General features: G+C 37.5%; 1 protein-coding gene across 1 annotated transcript in view; it reads left to right on the forward strand.

The window, feature by feature from the left end:
• OCA2 (OCA2 melanosomal transmembrane protein) overlaps positions 1-26,740 on the forward strand; it is a 155,863-nt gene that overhangs the window by 61,904 nt on the left and 67,219 nt on the right. The window contains exons 14-16 of the mRNA XM_088144465.1: positions 3,890-4,028; positions 8,381-8,513; positions 25,586-25,733. Coding sequence (XP_088000591.1) covers positions 3,890-4,028; positions 8,381-8,513; positions 25,586-25,733 — 420 coding nt within the window. The remainder of the gene's footprint in view (positions 1-3,889; positions 4,029-8,380; positions 8,514-25,585; positions 25,734-26,740) is intronic.

Raw genomic sequence — 26,740 nt, forward strand, 5'->3', positions numbered from 1 at the left:
GTTTTTCCTTTCTTTAGCAATAGTAAATCAGCATTCTGAGATAGGTGAAGATGTGTAACTGTTATTGCGGTCTTATTTCACTTATTTATTTGTTTTACTGTAAAAAAATCAAACATGTTTCAGAAATAAAAATGAAACTTGACAAATACTTAAGCAAAAGCTAAAACAAGTAAACGTGGTTTAAAATCTGTATGTAGAAAATGACTGATCCTGAAAATAGATCCCCTACCCTGAGATAGCTATAAAGAACATTACTGGAGACTTATCAGCTAATAAAAAAAGAGATTTTTCTCCTAATCCAGCCTACCAAGGTTCTAATCAGATTATTAGATCTGGGTGCCATGCTGAGTAAAAATGGAGTGGTGTTACTGTCTTGATTTCTCCTGACAAGGGCAGAAACTCCTGAAATGGGATGTTGAGAAATGTCCTTTCATGGAAGCATTAATCTATGATTGGCACAAAATATTAGAAACATACTTAGTGGGGTAAAACCACTTCCAGATGGTTCAGCACTATAAAAGTGAATAGCACACTCTGACCTTTCTGAATAGCAGTATAAAAACCATTGTTTCAATGCAGTTGTGATTCTCTCAGGACCCAAGGAAACCAGAAATTGTGCTGAGAGACAACAAAGTTTTAAATTCAGATTGATATCTTTCTTCCACAATAAATGAAAATTATTCTGAATAATCACAGAAGGAAGAGAATCAGCAAGTCAATTTCAGCCAGAATTGTAATTGGCAATCATACTGACCTGTATTATAGGTTTATGTAGTTTTTTGAAGTACTTCAGCAGTGTTGAAGTACAATCTTAGTCTATCTCTATTTTGTATAAATATCTGTGGTTCTTATTCTAGTAAGCTGAGCATTGTTTTAATAACTGTCTTTTCCTGCCTTTTCCTTTGGGTTAAAATAATGTTCACCCCAGTGGACTAATGCCTATCAATTCTGCTTAATTGTATTGTTAAGTGCAGAGTTAATTTCTCTCTATCTATTTGGCTCTTTTAGAATAGAATTTACTTCCTAGATTATATGTGGTAGTCATACTTTTATCACACTTTTTTAACCACACTCTTTCCCCTTGTTTTATTATTATTTTTTTAATTAATTAGGTAAAACAAACAACAAAAAAAGCAAAAACAAAGAAAAGGCAAAAGAATACACATACATACATAAAAATAATCATGGAGAAAATCTACCTGTGTGGTTGCTAAAGGTCAACATGACTTGATGGCACATAATCGCATAAAATAAACTTTACACTAGAGCAGTGTTGTCCAAACTTGGCCACTTTAAGATGAGTGGACTTCAACTCCCAGAATTCCCCAGCCAGCATGGCTGGCTGGGGAATTCTGGGAGCTGAAGTCCACTCATCTTAAAGTGGCTAAGTTTGGACAACACTGCACTAGAGCAAAGCTTGAAATGAAAACATGAAGATTACAAACAAAAGGATTAAAAAAATATTATAGGAAAAAACATTTTAGTGGCCTCTCTATCTCTTTTCCCCCCTTCTTCCCCCCCCCGCCCCCCGCCAGCCACTAATTGCTGCTTAAATATTTTTATACTATACTTTAGACATCTGCAACTATTGCTCATTTCTATTTGGATTATTTTTTATCAGTTTCTCTTCATTAGAAAACAAATTCTTAGTTTGCCTTGCTGTGTAATATGCTGTATCCAAGGGAACCATTCCTGCTTGAATTTGGTTAGATTTCTGCTACATATACAGTCAATTTTTCCACTGCTGCGTATTCTCCAATTTTAATTTCCCAATCCTGTATCGATGGCCCAACATCACACTTTGGGAACTAGTGAAGATGCTTAACTCTGTATGACTGATTTGAATCAGACCACACACACACACACACAAATAAATAATCTGGAACTTCCAAAGTGGAGAAGCCTCATCTGTTGTGAAGTGCCATTGTATTTCTTCTTCCTAGTTTGCCTTTGAAGTTGAAACTATATATTCAATTCATGGCTGTGCAAGACAGAGGCTTCTTCTGTGGCTTCTCCTGTCCTGGTAGGAAACTTTTGGCCTCATCCAGCTTAGCAAGTTATCTGTTAATAAGTCCTGCAGTCTGATGAAGTCCTCCTAATCTCACAACTCATTGAAAAGTAAGCATCATAACATTCAGGATCAAATTTAGATGGGTCTTCCCAATTCACGTATAATAATCAGTGGGTGGTGAAGTCAGCATTTTACAATTACAACAAAGCCTGAAAGAGTGTTGGAAGTTAGATCCAGCCCTCACTTCTCTGTGCTTCCTTACTTTGTGGGGTTTTTTTTCTCTGAACCCAGATCACTTCCAGAACTAAACATAGTCTAGAAATGAAAGCAATGATGAGGTAAAGTTGGGGTGTTTTCCTCCCACTTTATTGAAAAAGGATTGACTCTCCAGCTTTTTTGTCTGCGTGTCAACTGTAAACATGGCTGCCTGCACGCTACTCCATTCAGCTCTTTTTCTAGAGTGTCTCTCCCCACTCCTTCCTTCCTTTTTTAAAATTCAGTCAGCATCAGCCATAGTCGACGTGCTAAGAGATTGTGGGCATTGTAGTCACAGGCTTTGTCTACTCTTGTTCTAGAGACTCCTTTCTCTCATCTGCTTGTTGATTTGAGTGTGTGTGAGCAGAAGATTAAACAGTCAAATCCATTTGACACAATAGCGGTTTAACAATGAATTAGCTTCTCCCCCCCGCCCCCGAGTTGGCAGAACTCCATCTTTCAATCTAAGGAAGTGATAAAACTAGCATTTTATGGTTAATGTCTTTTTCTGGTAGGCTCTGAAATGTTGATTTAATTGGAAACAATAGTAAACACACTAATTTCTAGATTCAAATATTTTTCCTCCACTTGAGTGCCCTATCAGGTAGAATGAGGAGCACATATTGAATAAATAAATAAATAACATGTTTTTGTATTACAGTGGGGATCACACATACACTTTTTTAAAAATAGAGTTTTTAAATAAGTTATATATCTCTTCTCTTACATGGTTTTGTTAATCATCCAGTTACTGTTACTGTCTTCCCCAGGCTTCCTCAGTCCAATTTTAAAATGATTTTATAAGCTCTTATCTTATTACCATGGTGATGAGGTTTAGTAGCAAATTCTCCTGATTCCCTGACAATAGGGCTTTAGCCTTTTACCAGTGATGCATGAAATATGATCTTATTTTCTTGTAAGGTTTTGTGGCAAACTCACTTTTTAAAAAGAAAAGAGCCACAGCTTCAGTTTTAAAAGAACCCACTCTTGCTCATGTTTCTGTGACACGGCTACTCAACACTGTTTTTGCATATAAGACATTGTGAAAAATTGGAAATAAATCTGAGTCCAGAACAGAATTCTATAACATCACTTAATGGGCAAAATTTGCTCATTAGAATTGGTTTCATAGACAGTGACAGGGCATGTTTTTGCAAAATCATTTGTTTTGCTCCAGTGATATTGTAGTTGTACGTATAAACATCCTTATTTCTTTTTGAAGGTTCTCTGCCTTGTGCCAGCCATTTTAATTTGTTCTTCTCTAACCTCAAACTATCATTCCTCTTGTTTTTGGATTGGAAGGTTGAGTTGTTTAAGGAAAACTAATAGAAGACTAATCTCATATATTCCTAACTATAGTATAATTTTATTGGAGCAAAAATTAAAGAGCAAACTGTATGTTAATATTTATTAAACTCAAGTATATGCAGATGATCTGTTTTGCTATCTGGTCTTCGGATTACTCTTAATTGTGTAGGTGCTTCTCTTATGATGAGTGTGGTGCTATTAATAGGCTCTGCTTTGTTGTTAAGTTTATGCTTTTAAGAGAAATCTTAATAAGCCAATGTTTAAAAAAATCCTCTAGCAAGGATATGATCTGGTATTTTCTCTGTGGAATTGCAGGTTATGTGAGGTGCTTAATCTTGATCCCAGGCATGTCTTGATTGCTGAAGTTATCTTCACAAATATTGGAGGGGCTTCTACAGCTATTGGGGATCCACCAAATGTGATTATTGTTTCAAATCAGGAACTCAGGAAGCTGGTATGTATTGCTCTCTGCTGAGTTAATTTAAACAACAACAAGCCCTAAATTCAGACGCTGCTGTATATTACTGATTCATTCATCCCACTGTATTGAAAAATGAACACAGCCATTCTGGCACTGTTGCATAAGACCAAACATTCACGTCTTTCTTTGTTTTTTTTCTCAGAATGATTCTGTAAGGGATAATTTAAATTTAAAAAACAAAAATTAGACCAAAATATACTCAAGTCTTAAAGTTAAACTTGCTTCTCATCATTAATATGTAGTAACTACATTATTATCAAGACTACAAGCCTACATGCACTTGCCTGAGATTAAGTCCCAGAGAATCAATGAGACTCATTTCTAAATTGACATAATTAGAATTGTGTTATATGGGATGCAAATAATCAGATTTGTGCCAGCTGATGGTAAGGTTTATTGCCATCATAAAATTTTTCCTTTGCATTTTCTATCTTGTGTAAGACATGAAATAACACATTTCTGATTACCTGAGAATATTATAATTTCCTTTCTCTGCATTAAACATTTAAATTTTCAAATACTGGTAACTTTTTAAGAAACCTGACTATCTTCTATAATTTGAAAAAGTGTTAGCATTGCTGTGTCTAATTTACATAATTGTAGTATAGTTCATCTCAGCTCAGACTGATACTGTGGGGACAGTGGGTAGGATCACTAGTGTTAAATAGTTTATGTTCCATAGTCAATGATCTCAGAATGCAATCTAAAATGTTTTATAAGATAATTATCTTAGCATTGGCATGTGTCACAGGTATCTTGATAGGTCACAGGAAGATCTTTTGACAAGATACAGACTTCAGACATATGTCTGCACATTAATAATGGAAATTTGAAAGCAGACTACAGCGTGAAAATGAAATAAAATGCTGTTTTTTGGCTATTAGGCTTTAGGATTTAATATGCTTTGAAAATGATTCACAAGAGGTGTTGCAGAATATGTGGGAATGCATGCACAGTACCTCTTTAAAGCAACCACATCTTTTTTCAGACCTGTGCAAGTTTGAACTCATTAAAACAGCATGTCATTAATATGACTCATTAAAATAGTCATGTATATCAAGGTACAGATATATGGCTGCTTTAAAGAGGTGCTATTCATGCATTCCCACATGTTCTGAAGCACCACTTCTGAATACGTTTTGATGCACATGCAGCCCTTTTAGGAAACACTGTACAAGCCGGAATTAAGATTGCAGGGAGAATCATCAATAACCTCAGATATGCAGATGATACCACCCTAATGGCAGAAAGTGAAGAAGAACTAAAGGGCCTCTTGATGTGGGTGAAGGAGGAGAGTGCGAAAGCTGGCTTGAAACTCAACATTAAAAAAACTAAGATCATGGCATCTGGACCCATCAATTCCTGGCAAATAGAAGGGGTAGAAATGGAAGCAGTAACAGACTTCATTTATTTGGGCTCCAAGATCACCGCAGACGGAGACTGCAGCCATGAAATTAAAAGACGCTGGCTCCTTGGGAGGAAAGCTATGGCAAACCTAGATAGCATATTAAAAAGCAGAGATGTCACCTTGCCGACAAAGATCCGCATAGTCAAAGCTATGGTTTTTCCAGTAGTAATGTATGGCTGTGAGAGCTGGACCATAAAGAAGGCTGAGCGCCGAAGAATTGATGCCTTTGAACTGTGGTGCTGGAGAAGACTCTTGAGAGTCCCCTGGACTGCTAGGAGGTCAAACCAGTCAATCTTAAAGGAAATCAACCCTGATTGCTCATTGGAAGGACTGATAATGAAGCTCAAGCTCAGATACTTTGGTCACCTAATGCGAAGAGAGGAGTCTTTGGAAAAGACCCTGATGCTGGGAAAGATTGAAGGCAAAAGGAGAAGAGGACGGCAGAGGATGAGATGGTTAGATAGCATCACTGAAGCAATGAGCATGAAACTGAGCAAACTCAGGGAGGCAGTGAAGGACAGGAAGGCCTGGCGCAATATGGTTCATGGGGTCACGAAGAGTTGGACACGACTTAACAACTGAACAACAACAAGTACAGGTAGTCCTCACTTACTGACCACAGTTGGGACTGGCAACTCCATCACTAAGCACCATGGTCATTATGCAAAACAGCACATCACTGTGATGGACTTATGACTTCACTTCCACTTTGGTCATTAAGCAAATAATTGCAGTTGTTAAGTGAGACACCATGTGACTGCCACTTGTAATTTTACTTCCATGTTCTCCATTAATTCTGCTTGTTGGAAGCTGGTTGTGAAGCACACAAATACCAATTACGTGACTGCGGGATGCAGTGACGGTTGTAAACGTGAGCATTTGTCACAAAGCTGTTTTTTAAAAACTGTCATAACTTCAAACAGTTGCTTAACAAGGCAATTGGTAAGTGAGGACTACCTGTACTTGTGTTCAATATAAACCTTTCTTGCTGTGCCTATACTGAATCGATTGAAAAATATAGTGTGCAGTGACTGAATCTGTTTAGATTTGCTACAATTTATACAGTAAAATCTGGTGATAAGCATGTTCTTTGTGAACAAACATAACTGACTCGCAATAGGTTTTGTTTCCAATTGTGATTCATAGCCCCTTTTTCCCAGTCTGCAAAACCCCGAAAACTATATTTACTCATTTGGATTAGAGAAATGGTATCTTACTTATTCTCTTCTTTGTTCATGGTTTAGATTGGAATTATTAATTATAATTTGACTTCCAGCTTGGTCTTCTGATGAATAAGCATATTTTAAAAACTCAGGAGGTAAAAGCTGCTCTTCCAAGCCAATTCGTAATGATACAGTGACAAATGCTATCTTATACAGTAACTCATTTCCATTCAAAGAAAGTAGGTAAAGGTTTTCAGCCTTATTTATTCAAGCAATTAATGTACTGCTTTTCATAATATTTATTTTGGGATCATTGACAATGCAAACAAAAGCAGGCTATACCACTTGTGCATCAGTGACAAGACTGTTTGGCTGGAATAAGAAGTGATAAAGTATGTCACTAGGTATCCATATTTTTGATGCTATGATGCTGAGGATTCAGAGAATATAACAGTTTAACTTAGTGTTTCTCAACCTTGGTGACTTTAAGATATGTGGACTTCAACTCCCAGAATACCCCAGTCAGCAAACTGGCTGGGGAATTCTGGGAGTTGAAGTCCACATATCTTAAAGTCGCCAAGGTTGAGAAACAATGGTTTAACTTATTAGTTGTACCAGTCCAGACAGTTCATATGACAGTAGTCTATAAAATAAAGCATTGCCTAGTTTTCAAAACACTTTTCCTGACTAAGTCCATAGAATTTTCAGAACTTGTTAAAGCTTAAGGTCCACTGCTGATTTTCAATATGCACTTATTTTGAATGGACTGACTTTTTTTGACTGGTTGTCTGCTGGAGCTGACTTGATGTGTTATTCATGATTGACACTTGTCTGAGAAGCGGCTCATGATTTTGGGCTGGCAGGCTGACAAGTGCTGGGTAGCCTCTGCCAGCCATGGGTCAAAAGATGGGGAAGAGCTGCCTAGCAAACAAGGAAGCTTCCTGCTTCACAAGGCAGCCTTTCTTCCCCTATTGATTATCCACAAAGCCTGCCTGGAAAAGTAGGACAGGTTTCCTTCACACAATTGCTTCATCTCCTTCCTGCCTGACCCATCTCAATTCCTAGGATTGGCTTCCATGTCTTTCACAGAAGCTTTGATGGGATCTCTTGAGTTCATTGAGTTAATTTATTTCTAGAGCTGCCCTCTTAAAACAATTCAGGGTGGCACACAAGTAAAAGTAAAGAGAGCAAAAATAAACTATCCCAAAATATAAAGTTTGATAAAACTAATACAACAATTCTGCCAAGGCATTTTCACAAACTGACAATCATTCTGGACAGAATCACAGTTCCTTTGACCCAACGCCTGGGGGAAAAGTTAGGTCTTTAGGGTTAGGTATCTACATACTCAGGGTTGCATTCTCAGGGGACTGGTCTGTATAACCTCCCCTTTCCTCTCTTCCAGGATGGGGTAACAGATTAAGAGGGAGACCTTTTCGGAAGCTACTATAGGTGCTTTGGTGCAACTAGGGGTTGGAGGGAGTAATATTTTTCCTTTCTTTTGTTTGGCAGCTAGTTTTTATTAGAAATAGTGGCCACAGTTCCTGCTATGGAAAGCTAAGTGGGGGAAGACATAAATGGAGTTTGACAGCTCATCTTAAGGATAAGATACATTTCTTCTAACAGAGACATGGTGTTAATTCTGCTACTAAAAAGACAGTCTGATGACATTAATCAGCATTTTATTCTTGCTTTTCGTTTTCACTGAGTAGAACCATTGTAACTAATTGTATTTCAATTGAATTTTTTCCTAGGGGTTGGACTTTGCTGCATTTACAGGGCACATGTTTATTGGAATTTGTCTCATACTTCTGGCTTCCTTTCCTTTTCTACGGCTACTTTACTGGAACAAAAAACTCTACAACAAGGAGCCAAGTGAGATTGTTGGTGAGTGGAAGTTTGAAACAATGTTGATGTAGATCTGACTATAAGTCTACATGACAAAATGAAATATTAACAGGGGTGTATTGTTAGGAATATGGATTGGATTTATAGTCAGCTTCAAGCCTGAGTATTTTTATATTAATGGACTGTAATTCCTTTTCCAGACATTATTTCATCTGTTTATTCAGTGGTTAACTGTGCTATGAACAGCATGCTATAGATTGTATTAAAGAGTATCAGACAATGAATATTACAGAAATAGTTGATTTAAAACAGCATCTCCTGGGAATCAGATGTCAAGTCATTTGGGCTGGCATGTGCCACATGTTGATGTCAGACATTACAAATGTATGACTATAAATTTCAGCTGCCCAGACTCTTAATTGCTTATGCAGGAATTGGCTTACTTGGCAAAAGGCTAATGGACATGATTGGGATGAGATTAATCTCTTTACTGCAGACAGAAATGAAGCTGTATATACATAGAAGAACTGTCTGTTGCAGTGCAAAGAAATCAGAGTCCTTATATACTCTATGCTCCAAGTTTAAATTCTAGGCGCTTTCCTCCTCTCCTTCTGAATCAACAGATACTTGGCTGTACTCTTGATGGCCTTGATCTAGCTGTTGACATAATGGTTCTCCCTACTCTCTAGCATGGGAATTAGTATCGCTTCTCATTCTTTATAGCTTCAATCTTGATTCCACTTTTCTGTTTAATATTTTAAATTAGTAGGCAGTGATTCCTTTATAGGTATGCTTTCTTTTTAATTTTTAAAAATTGATTTATCTTTAGCAGGCATAAAAGGCATTTTTAGAAGCAGCTGTCAATTAATTGGCATTGGGTCATAAGTCTGAAATCCTAAATGCTAATCTGAAAGTTATTAAGAGTTGTATATCCCAAGGCTGGGATATCTTGAGGTCTTTAGGGGAAAAAGGTATGATCCTATGCTTTGTTGTTTAAAAGAGCATAATCATCCATGCATCAGTCTTGTATTTTACTAACCAAAATGGTTAAATATATTCAGTAAGGAAGCATATTCAAACTCAAATTAGACATGTCATCTGTGTTATTCTCTCATTACTATCTTCAGATTCAGCAGTTCTCATAATTAGTAAACTGTTCTTTTCCCTCCTACAATCAGCAGCAGTTACATCATGATGAAGCTAATCAGTACTTGCTCAATAAAAGCAAATACTAAAGTACTAGTTCTATTAATGGTTTCTGGGAAATGAGATGACAGAGGTGATCAAAGAACATTTCATTAAAAGGGACCTGAAGCAATTTGGCTTCAGAGAAGTAACAGAATGAGTGCAAGATGTCTTAATGGGACTTTTCAATCTTTAATTGCTGTAGTTTTCTGATAACCTTCAATAGAATTGTTTGAAACAGCTGTTTCAATCAACTCAGTGTCTGCAGAGTTGCCCCCTGATTACCAATCAAACAAGTACTGAATGTACATAAAAAACCCACTCATTTACTGTTCTCCATTGCTTAGATTTCCTTGGTTGTCATATCCTTTTTGAGGGTGTTCTGCTGCTATTCAGTTGCTTAGATGAGCAAGGAATTCATAAGACTGCATTTTGAAATGCAAGGAGACTCCTGACATTTTAAAATCACAGACTTAAAAAATTCTGCTTACTGAAAAAGCTTAAAACCTTAAATAACACCCCTCCATTATTTTCCTAATTTTGCAGCACACAGGCTGTACTTCCACCATGTCATTTTTCTCCTGACCCAATCTATCACTTTTTTATTCTTTTCAATCCATTTCATTTATTGATTTATTTGATTTAAATTAACTGGAATTCCAGATCTAGATCTATATCAGCAGGTGGCCTCATGTGGATAACCTTCTCTAAGTCTTGGAAACCAAGGAGGGTTAGTACCTAGGTGGGAGTCACAAAACAATTCCAGACTGTAGGTGAAGATAATCTTGAAGAAGGTATGCAGGAACAGTGAAGGTAAGATAAGAGACAAGTCAATCTTGGGAAAGCAGAAGGCATGTGTAATGGTATATGGGAATGGTCTTGGGAGATGGGGGGGGGGGGAAGAGATGCTGCCTAGGGAATGAACAGATAAGATGTTCATTCAGATAAGAACAGATAGGAATGCTGCATAAGGGGCAGAGAAAGAAACTCAGAAAAGGATTCTCCCTAACTTATCAGGCTGTAAAAAGAGACAGTGGGAGATTTGTACTTTCAGACTTGCAAGATTCTGTTCATGTAGCCTTACAATAAAGAAGAATTAGCTCATCTGATTGTGTTTCCTGTCTGGTGTACCTGGGAAGGCTGACAGCATGAAAAAGAAACTCAAAGTAATCCCACCTGGATTCTGTTTGGTATAAGAGGTCCAAAGGGAAACTGTAGCAGGCTTTCATGATTCTGTTATTATACCCTACAACAATAATGGAGCAATCCTGTAATCCTTGCACTTACCCTTCCTTATTGGGCTGACATCAGGCTAGATTGGAAGATGAAGATATCTATATACAGTGGTACCTCGGGATACAAACACCTCTACTAACAAACGTTTCGGGTTACGACCAGCTTCGGCAGGAAAAATTTACCTTGGGATACAAACTCGCCTCGACTTACGAACCGGATCCGCGGCTATTTTCCCTGCTGCCGCGCAGTTGCGGCTTCCTGTGGGCGAGGTCTCGGTAGCAAGGAGACGTTCGGTGAGGCTTGTGGTGTGTTTTGCGGTGTTTTGCGAAGGTTTTTGGTGTGCGTGTTAGCATGGCTCCAAAGAAAATGCAGAGCAGGCTTGGCGGGAGTAAGGCTCTGAAGAGAAAATTGCCTCGGGTTGTGACCAAATTCGGGCGGAGGGCGGAATGGATTAACCTGATTTACATTGAACCCTATGGGGAAATTTGCCTCAGGTTGCGACCAAATTCGGAGGGCAGAACGGATTAACCGGATTTACATTGAACCCTATGGGAAACTTTATCTCGACCTGAGACCAACTCGAGTTGCAACCAGAGTCATGGAACGGATTAAGTTCGTATCCCGAGGTACCACTGTATTTATATAAATATATGGAAGAAGACAATGGTAACTACTTCCATACTGGTGGCAAGAAAAGGACATGGGTATGTCCATGGTCACCAGAAATCAAACTTGACTTGATCTTCTTTGCATCATACATACACACACACACACACACACTTCCAATAATATTAAAAAGGAAGTTGGCATAAGGCAGTGAACTTGAAAATCCTGAGGTAATTATATCTTTTAGCACTCATACAACAATAAAGATTGTGCCAGACAAAAGTTTCTGGGAAAGGTCTTCCCTCCCTCTCTCCCTCAGTAAACCTGTCAGTTTACAAACCCTATAAAACCAATCAGCACATATTAACAGCAAAAATCTCACTATCCATATTGCAGTGACTATACTCATTATTACAATTAATGAACATCTATTGAAATTCTGATTCCTTTTCTGAATACTATGGAGAAAGGAGACCCTCTCTGGATCTCTGGAAGTAGATTGGTCCATAACGTTGACAACCTAATTCTTCCCAACTTCCATGGGAGGCATGGCAAGCTAAACATGTCTCCGGGAGAGTGGAGATGATGACTGTGGCAAAGACCAAAGAACTAGTGAGTTCTTTGGAACATCTCTGGACAAGGAGAGGACAGGAGATCACCCATGTGCTCCAGATGGCTGCTTCTTATGAGGAGACTGCATTACAGTGGTCTCCCACAGGTTTAAGTGCCAGGAGACAAAGGGACCAGTCATCAAGCTCACAACCATGGTGGAACCTTTTGAAGGACACTAAGTTCTGTAACCTCACTTTCTTTCTTTCTTTTTTTTTTTAACCAAGGCAAAGTTTATTTATTTTATTAATCAAATTTATATGCTGCCCATCTCACTATATAAGTGGCTCAAGGTGGCTTACAAGTAAAAAAGCAATAAAAAGTGATAAAAGTCTTTACATCTAATCACTTTTGGAAATTGCTTATTTGACCATCTTAAAGCTGTTAGAGATCTTCAGAATGACAAGGCTGAAAAGCCATCTGGTGAGTCTATCTTCATTTCCAAACAAAAGAAAAATTAACTATAAGTTTAAGAATTTCAAGAATTTCAAATAAATGGCAAAAAACTAAATAAGATTTTGAAGTAAGAAAGTTATAAATGAATTAAAGGTCCAGACAAATTTGGAACATTGAAAATTTTTGCAATAAAATTTTGGAACTAACTATATAAAATAAACAGCTTTTCATGGGAACCAAAATTATTTTGTCTCCAGTAAGTCATAACAGAGAGTAGAGACTTTATGATTTAAATTGGACAACAGAGGACTAAATTGGACTAAAGATTCCAGGCAAAAAGAACAATTAATTAAAAAAAAATTCAAGAATTGTAACAGTAAATTCAGGTTATGGAGATGGACTTTGTACTCTTGGAGGGAAAAGTCATGTTGAATTATCTGACTTTTATAAAAGCCTTTTACAAGAATTGAATGCAAGTGGAAGTGACTAGAAAATTATGATCCATTGAATCTCTCCTGTCAGTGAAGGAGTAAGCATGACATCCTATTATCTGTAGGTCATAAGTGTTCACTAAATATATATGTATTTGTGGACCAACTTTTATGAGATATGTATTAAGTCATAAGAGCAAAGTCAGGATGAAAAATACCTACTGTTGCGATTCCTCCATCTTTGGCTATGCTGGGAATTCAGCAACATCTGAAAAGCTGTAACTTCATCACTAGAACTTATATGAATCAATTCCAGCTTAGAAATTCTATGAGTAAATGGCACCCCCAGTCTGACTGAAGGCGGAAAGTTAGCCATGGCAAGTGTAATATATACCAGTGTGGAGCTAGCAATTCAAAGAGTACGGCCATAAAAGAAAGCAGAGGTGGGATTCAGGAAATAATGAAAGTTCATGTAGCAAGATTTAGAGACAATTCAAATGTCAATAGCACAAATGTTTTGGTTGTAAACTAGGTATGAATAGCAATGTTAAATCACAAGCCTGAAAGCTGAATACAAACATAATGTAACTAAGCCATTACACTTCAACTGAACATTTCTAGAACTTGGATTGCCATAGTCTCACACAACACTCAGAGGCAAGGAATCAGTGCTACTTTTAGCACCAAGACTTTTAGCGCCAAGAAGAGTTTTACTCCCAATAAGTCCTATTCTTCTTGGACTCTAGCTCAGCAGTCATTCAATCAGGTGGTGGTCTCAGTCCTGTCTACTTCAATAGCTGTACTTCTGAGAGTGACAGATGGCTTAGCTGCCTCTTTTGAGACATTCTGTAGAGACCATAAGGAATGGCCTTGAAGGACAGAAGGAAGAGCTGCTATCAAGACAACGATCAGACAAGTATGGCTTCAGCCCATTCCAAGAAACTAGTTTGAGTAAACATCAGACAGGTCCTCCCCTGTTCACACAAAGATAAAGTTGGTGGGGGAGGGGGAAGCACATTCAGACTTGCAAGATTCTGTGACTATAGCTGTTATGATAAAAACAGTCGTGACCTACATGGCATTGATTTCTTAGTCTGGTCTGCTTTATAGAGCTGACACAGATGGACTTTTACTTGCTACCAATGAACAAGGAATTATCACTAGTATCCTTCCAGGGTAGTTTTTAGAACTGGATAAAATAAGGTCGTCTTCTGGGGGTTAGGGTCTTCCCAATCAGTGTTGGAGTCAAGAGGCTTGATATGCATTCCAGGACCTCATAACATGGAAAATTCAGAATCTTCATGAGAAGTGAAGTTCATAAGAAAAGTTTTTAGTGAGGGCATGAAGATCTAACACCAGATTCTGGGGACAAGGAACAGTGTCGAAAAGACATTATTATTCACATATAGTTATTACATATACTGACAAAGAATGGACATGAAAGCTATTTTCAAGAAACTGATAGGATAATGTGTAAAAGATGGTGCAAACTTGTTCTCTGAAGCAAATTGTGGATGAACAATAGAAGAAAATTCCTAATAGTACAAGCTGCTGGTCAGTGAACAGGATGACTTCTGAGGTGGTAATTCCCCTTTGCTGGATGGCCATCTGTCAGGAATGCTGTAGTTGCAAGACCTGAGCAAAAGTTTGGAATAGATGGTTTCCATGGTCTCTTCCAAGTATGAATATATGTTTGGCTCAAAAATGCCTGCCTCCAGAAATGTTAGAAGCCTAAACATTGGAAAGTACAACAAAACAGAACAAACAGTTGGTAAGAAAAGGGGGCTACATTGCAAGGGTGGTATGTATTAGTCTCAGAGAAATGTCTGTTACCCAAAATATGGCAACTCTGAAATTAATAAATATTTAATAATATTAAATATGCTAGTTTTCTAATAGTTCTTGTTTGCTCAACTGTAGCTTTGCAATTGCCTAGCAATTGCAAAGTTGTTGCTAGCCTGTTTCATAATGTTCTTTATGTTCTATATTCCTAGCTACCCTAGTAAATCAATAATGGTTTAGTTTCTTCTGTTTCTGTTCTAGTTTCTTCTATACATCTTTTTCTCATGTTGTTTTCAGGTTTCACTAGAAACACCTATATAGCCATTCTTGGGGTGGGCTGGGGGAGCCCTATTTTGGAGCATTCAAATATTATCCTACTTTTATTGTAGAAAAGTGAGGACATTTGAACATTTTCTGGATAAAATAAGTGGAATTGGTGGAAATCCTGAACTAGTTTCCTTTACATTCTTCAGGGGCAAAGAGGTCATTCTCAAATCTGTTTCTGTCCTAGCAGCTACAGAGGGTTCTGATTTTTACTCTGGATTGGGATGCTACTAATAATTAGTTTGTGGAGAATTAATGCTTTGCTATTTTTCAGTAAAAGAAGGGTATAATAATACAGAGAGTCCTTTGAGGTCCAGTAAATGAGCTAAAAAATATGCTTCCTATTCCTTGTCATTCTTTATGACAGATACTTTGAAGTGAAAAGGAGAGACAGAATTGCAGATCAGTGTATTTGCTACTTAAATAATGTAATACATTCTTTTAGGGTTTGTAGTAAAGGAATGAGACAATTTGAATTTGGTTGGGATCTTTGTTATTCAGGCTGCAACCATATATATATATACAAGTGGCTGGATAGTGTAGTGGTTACAGCACCACTCTTTGACTGGGGTTCAAATCCTGGATGGTATCTACCTTACCAGTAGGGGTCCTTGGGCAAAGATTCCCTAATGCTACATCTGCCTACCTTGGATATGAGAGTGCCATGAACTAAGAGAGTCATGCCGGCTCAGACATCACCTGGATTAACAAGGTCCATGCTAGATGTTGGGGAACCAAGACAACCTGACAATAAGTGGGCTACTAGAAGAAACCATATATGGACGAGACAAGAGAATTTGGAATTGATGGAATGCTACTACAACTGTACACCTAATGAGAGGGGATATCTGAAATGTATGAAGGAACTATGGATGGAGAGAAGACCTACATCCACACTAATTGAAGAGTGTGATCTACCACCTGTTCACCTGAACCTTGCCTGGCATGGTTTATATCAATAGGCAATGAAGCTTGGGAATTCACCTGATAAATTTTAATGCTTCTGTGAGGGAGAGGAACTATTTAAGTAGGCCCCTATAAGATCAATTTTATGGAAAGCCTCTGGTGGTCCTTCAATTATAGGCCAGTTTCTAGCATTCTATGTCTGTGCAAGAAAAATGAGAGTGCTTAAGACAGACTAAATTAAATAAGTATGTAGAGCCATTTTAAACTGGTTTTAGGATGGATTATTTATTATTTATTTTATTTATCATATTTATATAACTGCCCATCTCACACAAAGTTTATAGGGCTGAGATTGCCTGGTTTAGTCTGGTAGATGATATTTTCATTTGAAGACAGAGAATCTGTTGGTTCTCCAAGATTTCTCAGTGGCTTTCAATATAATTGACCATGATATCCTTCTAGACCACTTGGTAGTTTGAGGAAATCTCCACTGAAATTGTTCTGCTCATGTCAGTTAGGAAGGTACTAGATGGTGTCAGTTGAGCCTATATTCCATGAGCCTGGAGCTGATGCATGGGGTCCCTAAACACTCCATTGAATCTCCAACACTTTTTAACACATATATGAAACTGCTGGAAGAGATCATCAGCAGATCTGAAAGCAAGTGTTATCAATATGATGATCACATTCAAATACCTTTTTCTATGACAACATCATAAAACAATGGCATGGCTGCCTTGAATAGTTGGCTGCAATGTAATGGGTTGGATGAGGAAAAATAAATTGAAATTGAATCCAGATGGATTGGGAATACTCATTATTGGGTTGTAATACCAGGATTGCCTACAACTGCCTAGATAGTCACACTCTCCTAGAATGAGAAGATAGGCAGCTTTGGAGTGACTCTGAAAATAGACTGATCTCTTACTCCTTGTTTATAATCAGAAGCACTTTTCTTAGCATTAGCTGATATGCAGCTTTGTCCATTCCTAGACAATCATGTCATAAGAAAGTTACAGTTATGCTCCAGATTTGGTTTCTGTAATGTTCACATAAGGTTGCCCTTGTGTAATACTTGGAAACTTCAAATGCTGCAGCCAGGTTGGTCTCTGAAACATATGTCACATTTTACACCAATTCTGAAATGTTTACAATAGCTGCAAGTTTGCTTTTGGGAACTGTACAAGGTGTTATTTGATGCTAATTAATAGGAAGGACTTTGTAGCAGAAACATAGGACAATGTGATTGTGTAAGGTTAATGTTCTTGACCCTAAAGAAGTATAAAACTAAGCAATATCGAATACATTTCTTGGATTTTGGAAAAGTAGATGCCATGGCAGGAGGAACTAATCAGAAAAGGAGCTCAAGATGAGTGGGAATTTTAAAGGAGATATGAAAAGGATAACTGGCAACATTTTTAATAGCAGAAAAATGGGGAACAAGAAAAGAAGTTCATGTGGTTACACAAAAAGCTCAGTGAAGATCTTAAAACAAACAAACAAACAAACACATATGGGTAATGGAAAGAGGACCAGGTCACAAGGAAGGGTACAAATAGATAGTCTGAAATTGCAGACCTTGTGTCAGAAAACAAAAGCTAAGAATGGGCTAAGTTTAGTAAAGAATGCGAAGAACAACAAACAGGGCTGTTTAAACAGAGCTATGCAAAATAAAAGGAAAGGGAAATTATCAGTGTATCAGCTGCTCAGTGAAGAAGACAAATTGCTAACAGATTATAAAGAAGAGGTAGAATTACTCAATTCCTATTTGGTTCAGTCTTTTCAGAAACAAAACAAAACACAGATCAAAAACAAAAAACAACCCCCCACCCATACCCCCACACCTCCTTACGTATTCGACCAGAAAATTGCAAAAGGCAAAATGAAAGGGGAGGAATGGAACTTGAGGATGATTGAAACATGGTCAGGCCTTTTGACTTTAAGCAAAGTTCAACTACCCGGTGCCAGATGAACTTCATATTACCGTGCTGAAGAACTGTCTGATGGTCTGTCTGAATCCTTATATGTTATATTTGAGAAGTGCTGGGAAACTGCCAGATGACTGGAGGAGCATACATGTTGCCCCTATCTTTTTAAAAAAAGAAAAAATTCAAACCAGTTTGTTATCTGGGAAGATTGTACAGCATATAATAAAAAGATTAATCTGAAAGCATCTGGAAAACAATGCAGTAATTATCAGAAGTCATCATGGACTTGTTAAGAACAAATGTTGACCGACTAGTTTTATCTCATTTTTTGATTGGGTAACCTCCTTAATAGATTGTTGTAATGTAGTAGACATAATGTATCTTGGCATGAGCAAAGCATTCAACAACATACCCACAGGATGCTGATTAGCAGGCTTGTTTAGTGTGGGCTGGCTGGCATGACAATTAGGTGGATATGCTGCTGTCTTTAAAATTAGACTCAAAGAGTTCTGATCAATGATCTTTCATTGAATTTGAGAGAAACATAAATTAGGATTTCAGAAAGGGGTTGGATTGTTTACTCTTCAACATTTTTTATTACTGTTTTGGGTGAAGAAGGGATGGAGTGCTGATCAAATGTGCAGATGATACAAAATTAGGTGGGATAGCTGATACCATAAAAAACAGAAATAAAATTCAAAATGATCCTGATAGGTTGGAAAAAGGGCTACACGTACACTTAAAAAGACAAGTGCAAAGTTAGGATGGGGGATTCCTAGCTTGATAATAGTACTTGCAAAAGAGATCTTGGAATAATAGTTTATTGAAAATTGAATAAAACAGACAGCAGTATGACTGGCTACAATGAGGACAAATGCATTTTTAGGTTGTATCAACAGAAGTATAATTTCCAAATCAAAGACATAATCTTTCCACTATATTCTGCTTTGATCAGATCCCACATCACATACTATGTCCAGTTATGGGTGCCACACTTTTGAAGGATTCAGAAAAGTTGGAACTTATTCAGAGTAACCACGATGATCAGGGAGCTACAAACTAAGTTCCAGGAAGAAAGATTGAAATAGCTGGGTATGTTTTGTCCTGAAAAGATTGGGTGGGAGAGGTGAGGAATGAGAGTGCTCTTCAAACACCTTGAAGGGTATCATGTAGAAGAAGGTAGGTCCCTTCTCTCTCAGTCCAGAAAGCAGGATATGGAATAATGCATTACATTACAGGAAGGCAGATTCCAACTAAATATGAGATAGTAAAATGAGTTGCCAGAGAGGCAATGGAGACTAGACAGTGTATTGTTGGGTTAATTCATTTTGAACTCTTACACTGAGCCAGTGGTTGGATTTGATGGCCTGGATGGCATGTGCCCAGAACACTAGGGAAAACACTCTTCTTGCAAGATTTCATTTTCCACTAAGAACATCTGGGGAGACTCACCCCTAGAGGTACATGGTCTATCTGTCTACTACTTGAGCTTGAGCTTTCTCCATTTGTGGAAGTCATTTCCCAATATAAGATGGGGACTGCCACCCATACTGGTCTTTAGGAAGACTTAAAAAAAATGTTTCTGATAGGTCTGTAACATTCATTTATTGTTTTTAAACATTTTAACCCTGTCACCAAAATGATAATTTGGTTCAATTTTAACATAATATTTTACTACGTTTATATAATCTAGGAAGTTGCACGTTTTAAATTGGCATTAGACCCTTGGCATTGTTTTAGCACAGTGTTTTTCAAACTTGGCAACTTTAAGATGTATGGACTTCAGCTCCCAGAATTCCCCAGCCAGCATGGTGGCTGGAGATTTCTGGGAGTTGAAGTTTACACATTTTAAAGTTGCCAAGTTTGAAAAGCACTGTTTTAGACTATTCAGGGATTTAGGTGACTGATGGTCTACAAGTAAAATAAACTATAAATCAATCAGGTATGGTATAACAAATTGCTATTTCTGAAGTCCCATAGTAATGCTGGAGCAGTGATTAAAGCAATCTTCCTTTGGCCCCTTCCACATATGAACACTATGCTGGCTGGGAATTCTGGCAGTTGCCATCAACATGGCACCTATGTTGGGAAGGCTCTGCTAAAAAGAATTTAGGTAGGAAGAATTTGGACTTTTTTCTTCTTGGAACCATCTTAGAGAGGTTCTGCCAGATGAAATAGGTATCATTGAATGAAACAGAGTAAGAACCAGTGTGTATAACTGTTCCTGGAGATAATCCTCTCATATCAGTAATTTAATGTTCAGGTAAAATAATTCCCATGATTTTTTTAAAAAAGTTTCTTCTCCCACCCCTCATTCCAAATTGTGGAAAACCAAAGCAATTCGAGAACTATTCCTGCTCCATTTGTGTGAGCAGATATTTTCATGGTTAAACAAGAAGCAATTACCTTTGCTCTAGTTCACTGTCAGATGAATAATAATTTAAGTTTTTGTGTTTTCCTAAAATGGCATATCTAATATAAAATCTTAGTGAATGGTTGTAAAGCTTGATAGAGGTGTATTTAGGCTGTCATCACACAGCTCCTTCAAAACAAATTTAATATGAAAGATTATCTGCCCATACATAATTTATTTCTGTTCTGAAAATTGAAGTACTCTGCTTGATTTAGTGACAGATTGCTGGTGACGGGGGTACGTGGATCATTTTACATGGCTTGAAAACTGAACTACCACAAGATGATGTTGCTTCTTGGAATGATTATGATGATGATGATAGCATGATAACCTGCCAAAAGAAAGTACCTCATTTAAGAGGTGTTTCATGAACTACCATGCCTATTGAGGTGCAATCACAGCATCCTTCTTGAACAAATCCTGCTAGGTCCATGTAGAGGAATAACTTTCAGAACGGGAATTGCTTCAGTGTAAATGTCTGATTCATTGATAACCAGTGCCTGATTGAAATGGCTGACTCTGTGGTCCAGATATATTTTAAACATGTAAAGATAACTCTCCCTGGTAATCAAACAGGTTTTAGATGGTCTTACAAAGCAGGGAAAAGTACTACACTTGTGACATCCAATTTTTGCACTTTTGGTGTAATCTCTGAAAGAGGAACTTGCAGATTTCAACAAAGATGTGTCAGTTTCAGTGCAGGAAAAGATCATATTATATACAGTAAATATGGGTATAACAGATTTTATATGGGAAGCAATGCCAATTAGAAAGGAGCAGGAGGGCCACTTGGCCTGGCACATGAGCTCAAAGGGGACTTCACATTGAAAAAAGTGCTGTTTTTCTTACATGAAAAATATTAAATTTATGCTCACTATTTTCATGCCTTGTTTTGTCATGTTTTGTACTTTTCAGCTGCTAATTACTGTGTTTTCTGATTTTTGCTGACTTATAATAAAATGCACCTAATATTATTTGTATGCTCATTGACTTTGGAAATAGAGATTCTGAACAAACTGTATATTTTTCAATATAAAATATATGTGAAATTAACCAATAATGGTTATTAACCTACTGATATCCATTTTAATGCTTCTTTTTCAAACTATCCCACACTGCTCAATAGACTAATGAATATATCAGGCTTTGATGTTGATTGCATCAGTCAATTTCTTCTTGATTCCAGCAGTTGTTTAATTGTGCAGAAATATATACTACAGTACATAGATGCACTCACTCAGAGGTATATTCTTTGTCTGAAAGAATGTAATGAATTGCAGAAGGGTTTTTTTCTCCAGATAGTTGCCAAAGTGTAACCTTATGAAAAATGTTGTCAGCTTGATTTTGGAAATGATGTAACCTAGAAACCTAACACTTTGAGATGCAGTGTCTTTATAGGGAATAAATGGGAATTGTTTTGATAGTTTTCAAGACTGAATGCAATTTTCTTGGCAACAAATTACACTGTCAGGTTTTTAGCTGAGTGAAGAGCAGTAATTTGTGATTTTGAATTTGATCTACTGCAGAAGAAAATTACACAAAATTGGTATTGTGCAGATAAATAAGTAAACAGGTGATGAAAAGTGAACCTTATGGCATATGTCCCATTCAGGTCAGAATTCAGTAGCTGTAAGGATCAGATGTACGATAGGAAGGCAGTCCTGCAAATCTCAATAGTAAAGGAATATTGTATTTCTGATTCCATTATGGACATTTTTATAAATTGAAAGATAGTAAAGTGTAAGACTTTGATGCATTGCCCCCACTTAGATGGCAGATTGTGTGAAAATGCTGGCAACTGAATTATAGTTCTTTGTCAATATGTCTTTTTTCTTCACTGAAAATGTATATTAGCTGAACACATAGAATGTAATTAGAACAATGCTAATTATGACCATAGAAATCCAGGTTCAGATCTTTAATCAATTATGAGGCTTCACTAGATAGTTTTCACCCTTGTTGCCTCTCATCTTAACCTATCTTCTAGGGTTGCTGTGAAGTTATGAAAGTAAAAAGCATTTTCTGCATTGCAAAATATTGTAGAAATGATACCCATAATAATTACTATGATAAAAAAATCTAGTGCACAATTTTGAACCATTACCATGGCATTCTAAGCTATGGTTTTCAAAATGGCTTAAACCTTCATTTTATGAATGATTTGGAAAGGGCCATTTGGGCCATGAGGCCCGTCTCCCTGCTTAGTGCAGCCATGGAAACTTAACAGGTGACAGATTCAGTCATTTTCTTAATTCTGGGCTGTTATGCGAATAAAAATGAAAGGAAACCGTCATTTAAGGTGCCTTGGACTCCTGGAGAAAAGGCAAGATACAAAGTAACAAACCCCCCCCCTCACTGCTGTCATCACTGTCACCATCTAATTTCTGCTTACATTTATTTAATCACTGTGGGCCATTTGCTGAATTCATAGCATTTGAGGTTCGCTTGTAGTTTTGACATTTTTGACCATGCTGATCCTGTAGGTGGTGGCCTTTGTTATAGGAGTCAGCCGTTGTCCAGCTCCTTTTCATGTTATTATCTCCATCTTAGATTACTGAAATGCAGATTGCATTTTGGGTGATCTAAAATGATTGGTGGGAGAAGTGGCAAACCATCCCACCAGGGTCTCTTAAAGTCCTAGGGTGGCATAGTTCATCACAACAATTCATGATAAGCTATATTCTGGCTTAGCTTCTGATAGAAATACTCAACTTCTGGAAATGCTCACTTATGTGTTAGATAGGTTTTAAGGTTCAGAATGATGTAGTAGAAGTAATTTGTTAAAAAAGAACTCATGATTCAAACCAAAAGCTTAAAACCATTGACAATGGGATTATATTTAATACTTAACAAAAAGAGTTCAACATTCAACTTAACTGTACATTAATCTTTTATACATCAGAATGATCTGGTGCCAAGAGAAAGAAAAGGATTTAAATGTTGAATAAGATTTCACATTCTCAATGCTCTCTAGGTAAAGTAATTACATAAATTGACATAGCTATGAATAACATACTATGAATATTTAACGTATTTGAGAATAAGATTTAAGTCTATAAATGAACAAAATGCCAGTCATAGCACTTTAGATCTAAAGTGCTCTAATCTGTTGTGTAGTTTTATCTACACTGAACCTCTTTTAGTTTCAAACATTTTTAGAGTGGTACCCTTGAATGACTGCATTTGTAATTTTTGTAGTAAACTTTAATGTCTGTTAACTTTCTAATGAATACATAAAATGACTGATGGATGTTTTGGAACAAGCACCATTTCCATTATTTAATTAACTATTGTTTTTTCCCTAATGGATTTCTAGAAATCAAACACAATAATATTGGATCAATGGAGAAATGTGAATCTCCTCCTTGATCTCCAGACCACACGATGGCCCCTGGATCTAATAATATTTAGCATCTATAGAGTAGTCTCTGAAGGTTCAGATTGAACCTTCACTGAATTTCCTGCAACCTGTTTGTAAGGTAGTCCACGGTAAGATCTGCAGGTGGTAAGGCATGCACAGCTTCTACAAGCATATCAAACGAATCATCCAGACTCGAAAGTATTATACATACTTTTTGATTCTCGGGAAGCTGAATATTACGATCTGCCAACTCAGCAAACATAGTTTTCATCTTGTTCAGATGCTCAATCACATTAGCACCTTGCTCCAATTTAAGGTTATACAACTGCTTTGACAAACTTACGATGGCAGCTGAAGTCTGTCTTGCATAGATTTCACGCAAAGCCTCCCAGCATCCATTAGCAGTCTCCAAATTACGAACATGCACTAGTTCTGAAGACTCAAGTCCCAAAAGCAGATTACCATACGCACGGTCAAGCAAGATTCACTCGGCATCTGTAGGTGCTGCTGGCGCAGGATTGTTTACAACTTGCCAGAGCCCTTCTTTCATGAAGAAAGATTTCATCTTTATACTCCATGTCTGGTAGTTCTTTGAATTCAGTCTTTCAAATGGAAGACTCACTGTTGTCATCGCCATGTTGCACACTTTATAACAGGCACTTGACACAGAAAGAATCCAAACCAAACGAAACGTTGACCAGATGCTCACAAGCAGGGTGATAAATCCATAAATCCCGTCACTTAGGAATTTCAGTCCTGGCTTCCAGCACAGGCATCCATGGCAAAACACGCCTGGAACTTCACGCCTGGGCTAGCACATGCCTGGTACCACAGTCCTGGGACTAGCACTCCTGGGACCATAATGCTGGGACAACACTCCACGCCCGGGCCTTCAAGCCTGGGCCGGCACAGCACCACTGGGCCCATAACCTGTCAGGCAGAGTGCAAATCACAAACACTCCTGTTTGTGCAGAGCGCAGCAAAAACTCCAGGAAAAGTTACCCAGGAAAGATACACATCAGCATTGCAGCTGTTCACAATGCAATGTCCATTTCTTGTTTCCCAAAGAAAATCCAGCCAGAAAATATATACTAACTGGTGTTTATTGATAAAAATGCAAAATTCCATAAAATGCAAATATCATACAAAATATAAAGAAAAACACATCTTCTCATGTAATGTAGCATCCAAGACTTATTAGCAACACGAGCTTAACAAAATCTCTAGCAACAAACTCTCAGAGAAGAGGTACACTACTTGGTAGTTTGTTACAACTACATAGTCCATAAAAATGATTACACGGTACTATACTGAGCTAAAGCTAAACACACACACACACACACTGAGAGGCTGAACATTTTCCTCTCATTATATTATAGCTCCATGCCACCCCCACTGGGTAACTAGCAGACACACGCCAGTAGGTGGCAGTAAATAGCACAATACACAACGCACAGTAACAGGTGTTTCTCACATGATCTCTGTAGCCAAAATATTATTTATTATTGTTGTAAAGATAACGGGATGAATCCTTTCCCATGAGAAAGAAAATCCTGACACAGATTGCTTTGCATCCATTTCTTAGCAGTTATTATTCAGTGCCACTTGGAGATGCAGTATTATACCACTAAGGGTTCCCTTTTTCTCTGTACAAATCCCTGACCAGATCTTGTATACACTTAGGCTGAATTCACACTAAACATGAAACTATCACAAAGCATTACAAAGACTTCCCATCAATGCCCCCTGCCCCCAGGCATTTACAGACAGAAGGAAGATTAATGCTGTGTATAAATTCACGAATGATAGTGCCTGATTTGGTTGTAGTATTGCAAATCTTTGGCCAGAGACATCATATATGCTTATGTTGTGACTAGGAAAATTGAAATGTGCCATATTGTCAGTCTCAGCTAAATAATTTTATTTCTTCCTAGAACTGAAACATGAAATCCATGTTTGGAAGCTGACAGCCCAGAGAATTAACCCTGCAAGCAGAGAAGAAACAGCTGTGAAGTGCCTCTTAATGCAAAAAGTTCGTACCCTTGAGTTCTTGCTAAGGAAAAAGCTCAAAACTTTCCACAGGTAATGTCAGGTCTTGACAGCCAGCTTTACTGAAAACAAGGCCCTCACTGAATCTTCTTTAACTTTATCATAAGGGAAAGGGTTAGATTCAGTGTTTCTCAGCCTCAGCAACCAAGCCAGCCAGCTGAAGTCCACACATCTTAAAGTTGCTGAGGTTGAGAAACACTGGGTTAAGTTATGGAAAATTCAATAACTAGACTACTTCCCTTTTAGAGCCCCATTTATCTCTCATCTTATTAGGGTAGTTCAATTTCTTTCAAATGCCCCTCACCTCAAACAATGGGTTGCTTGCCCATTTCCTGGAAAACTAAGAAACATGCAGATGTATTTGGATGTTTTTCCACTATCTTCTGCGTCCTTATCAGGCCAGTATATCTACAGCTATATCAAGTAACTTTTCACAAAAGACCTATCAGCACATTTTTATGGCGAGTGTGTCCATATGTCTGAAAGTGATGCATATGTGTGTGCCCAGATTCCCTTTGAAGCCCTGTGCACCTCCAAATCAGATATAGAGGAAGAGGAAATTGACCTGAGCATATTTGGTTAGGGTATAAAGGGGGTTGAGAAACAGAGAGGACAGAGAAGTCAAGTTGCATGATATTGGATGAGACCATCATGATAGAAACTTGAGACTTATGTAATTAAAAAAAACCAACTCTCACTCAAAAGTAATTTTTTTTTTTAATTGAACACATTATATGTAAATGAGAAAAAAAATCTGGAAACAGATCTATAATATATACATGAATAGATCCTCCAGGATTCCTATAACTGCTACAGAGTGCAAATTTAATGGAAAATCTGAGTTTTCTTCTATGTGTTAGCCTAAAGTGAAGGACCATTCTAAATGGCTGCTCAGAATTGCTTCCCTGGATCCTTTAATTTTGTACCACAATCCTTTCAAATATCAAAAACAGCAACACCATTAAATAGCTCAAGAAATTGTATTGATTTTCACTGTTAGTGAAGTATCCATTCTTTTTAAACTCATGGATTGTTGGAAA

This window comes from Python bivittatus, unplaced genomic scaffold (assembly GCF_059951505.1).
Source record: "Python bivittatus isolate LINGU-HERP-01145 unplaced genomic scaffold, Pbiv_v1 ctg000350_np1212, whole genome shotgun sequence".
NCBI lineage: Eukaryota > Metazoa > Chordata > Lepidosauria > Squamata > Pythonidae > Python > Python bivittatus.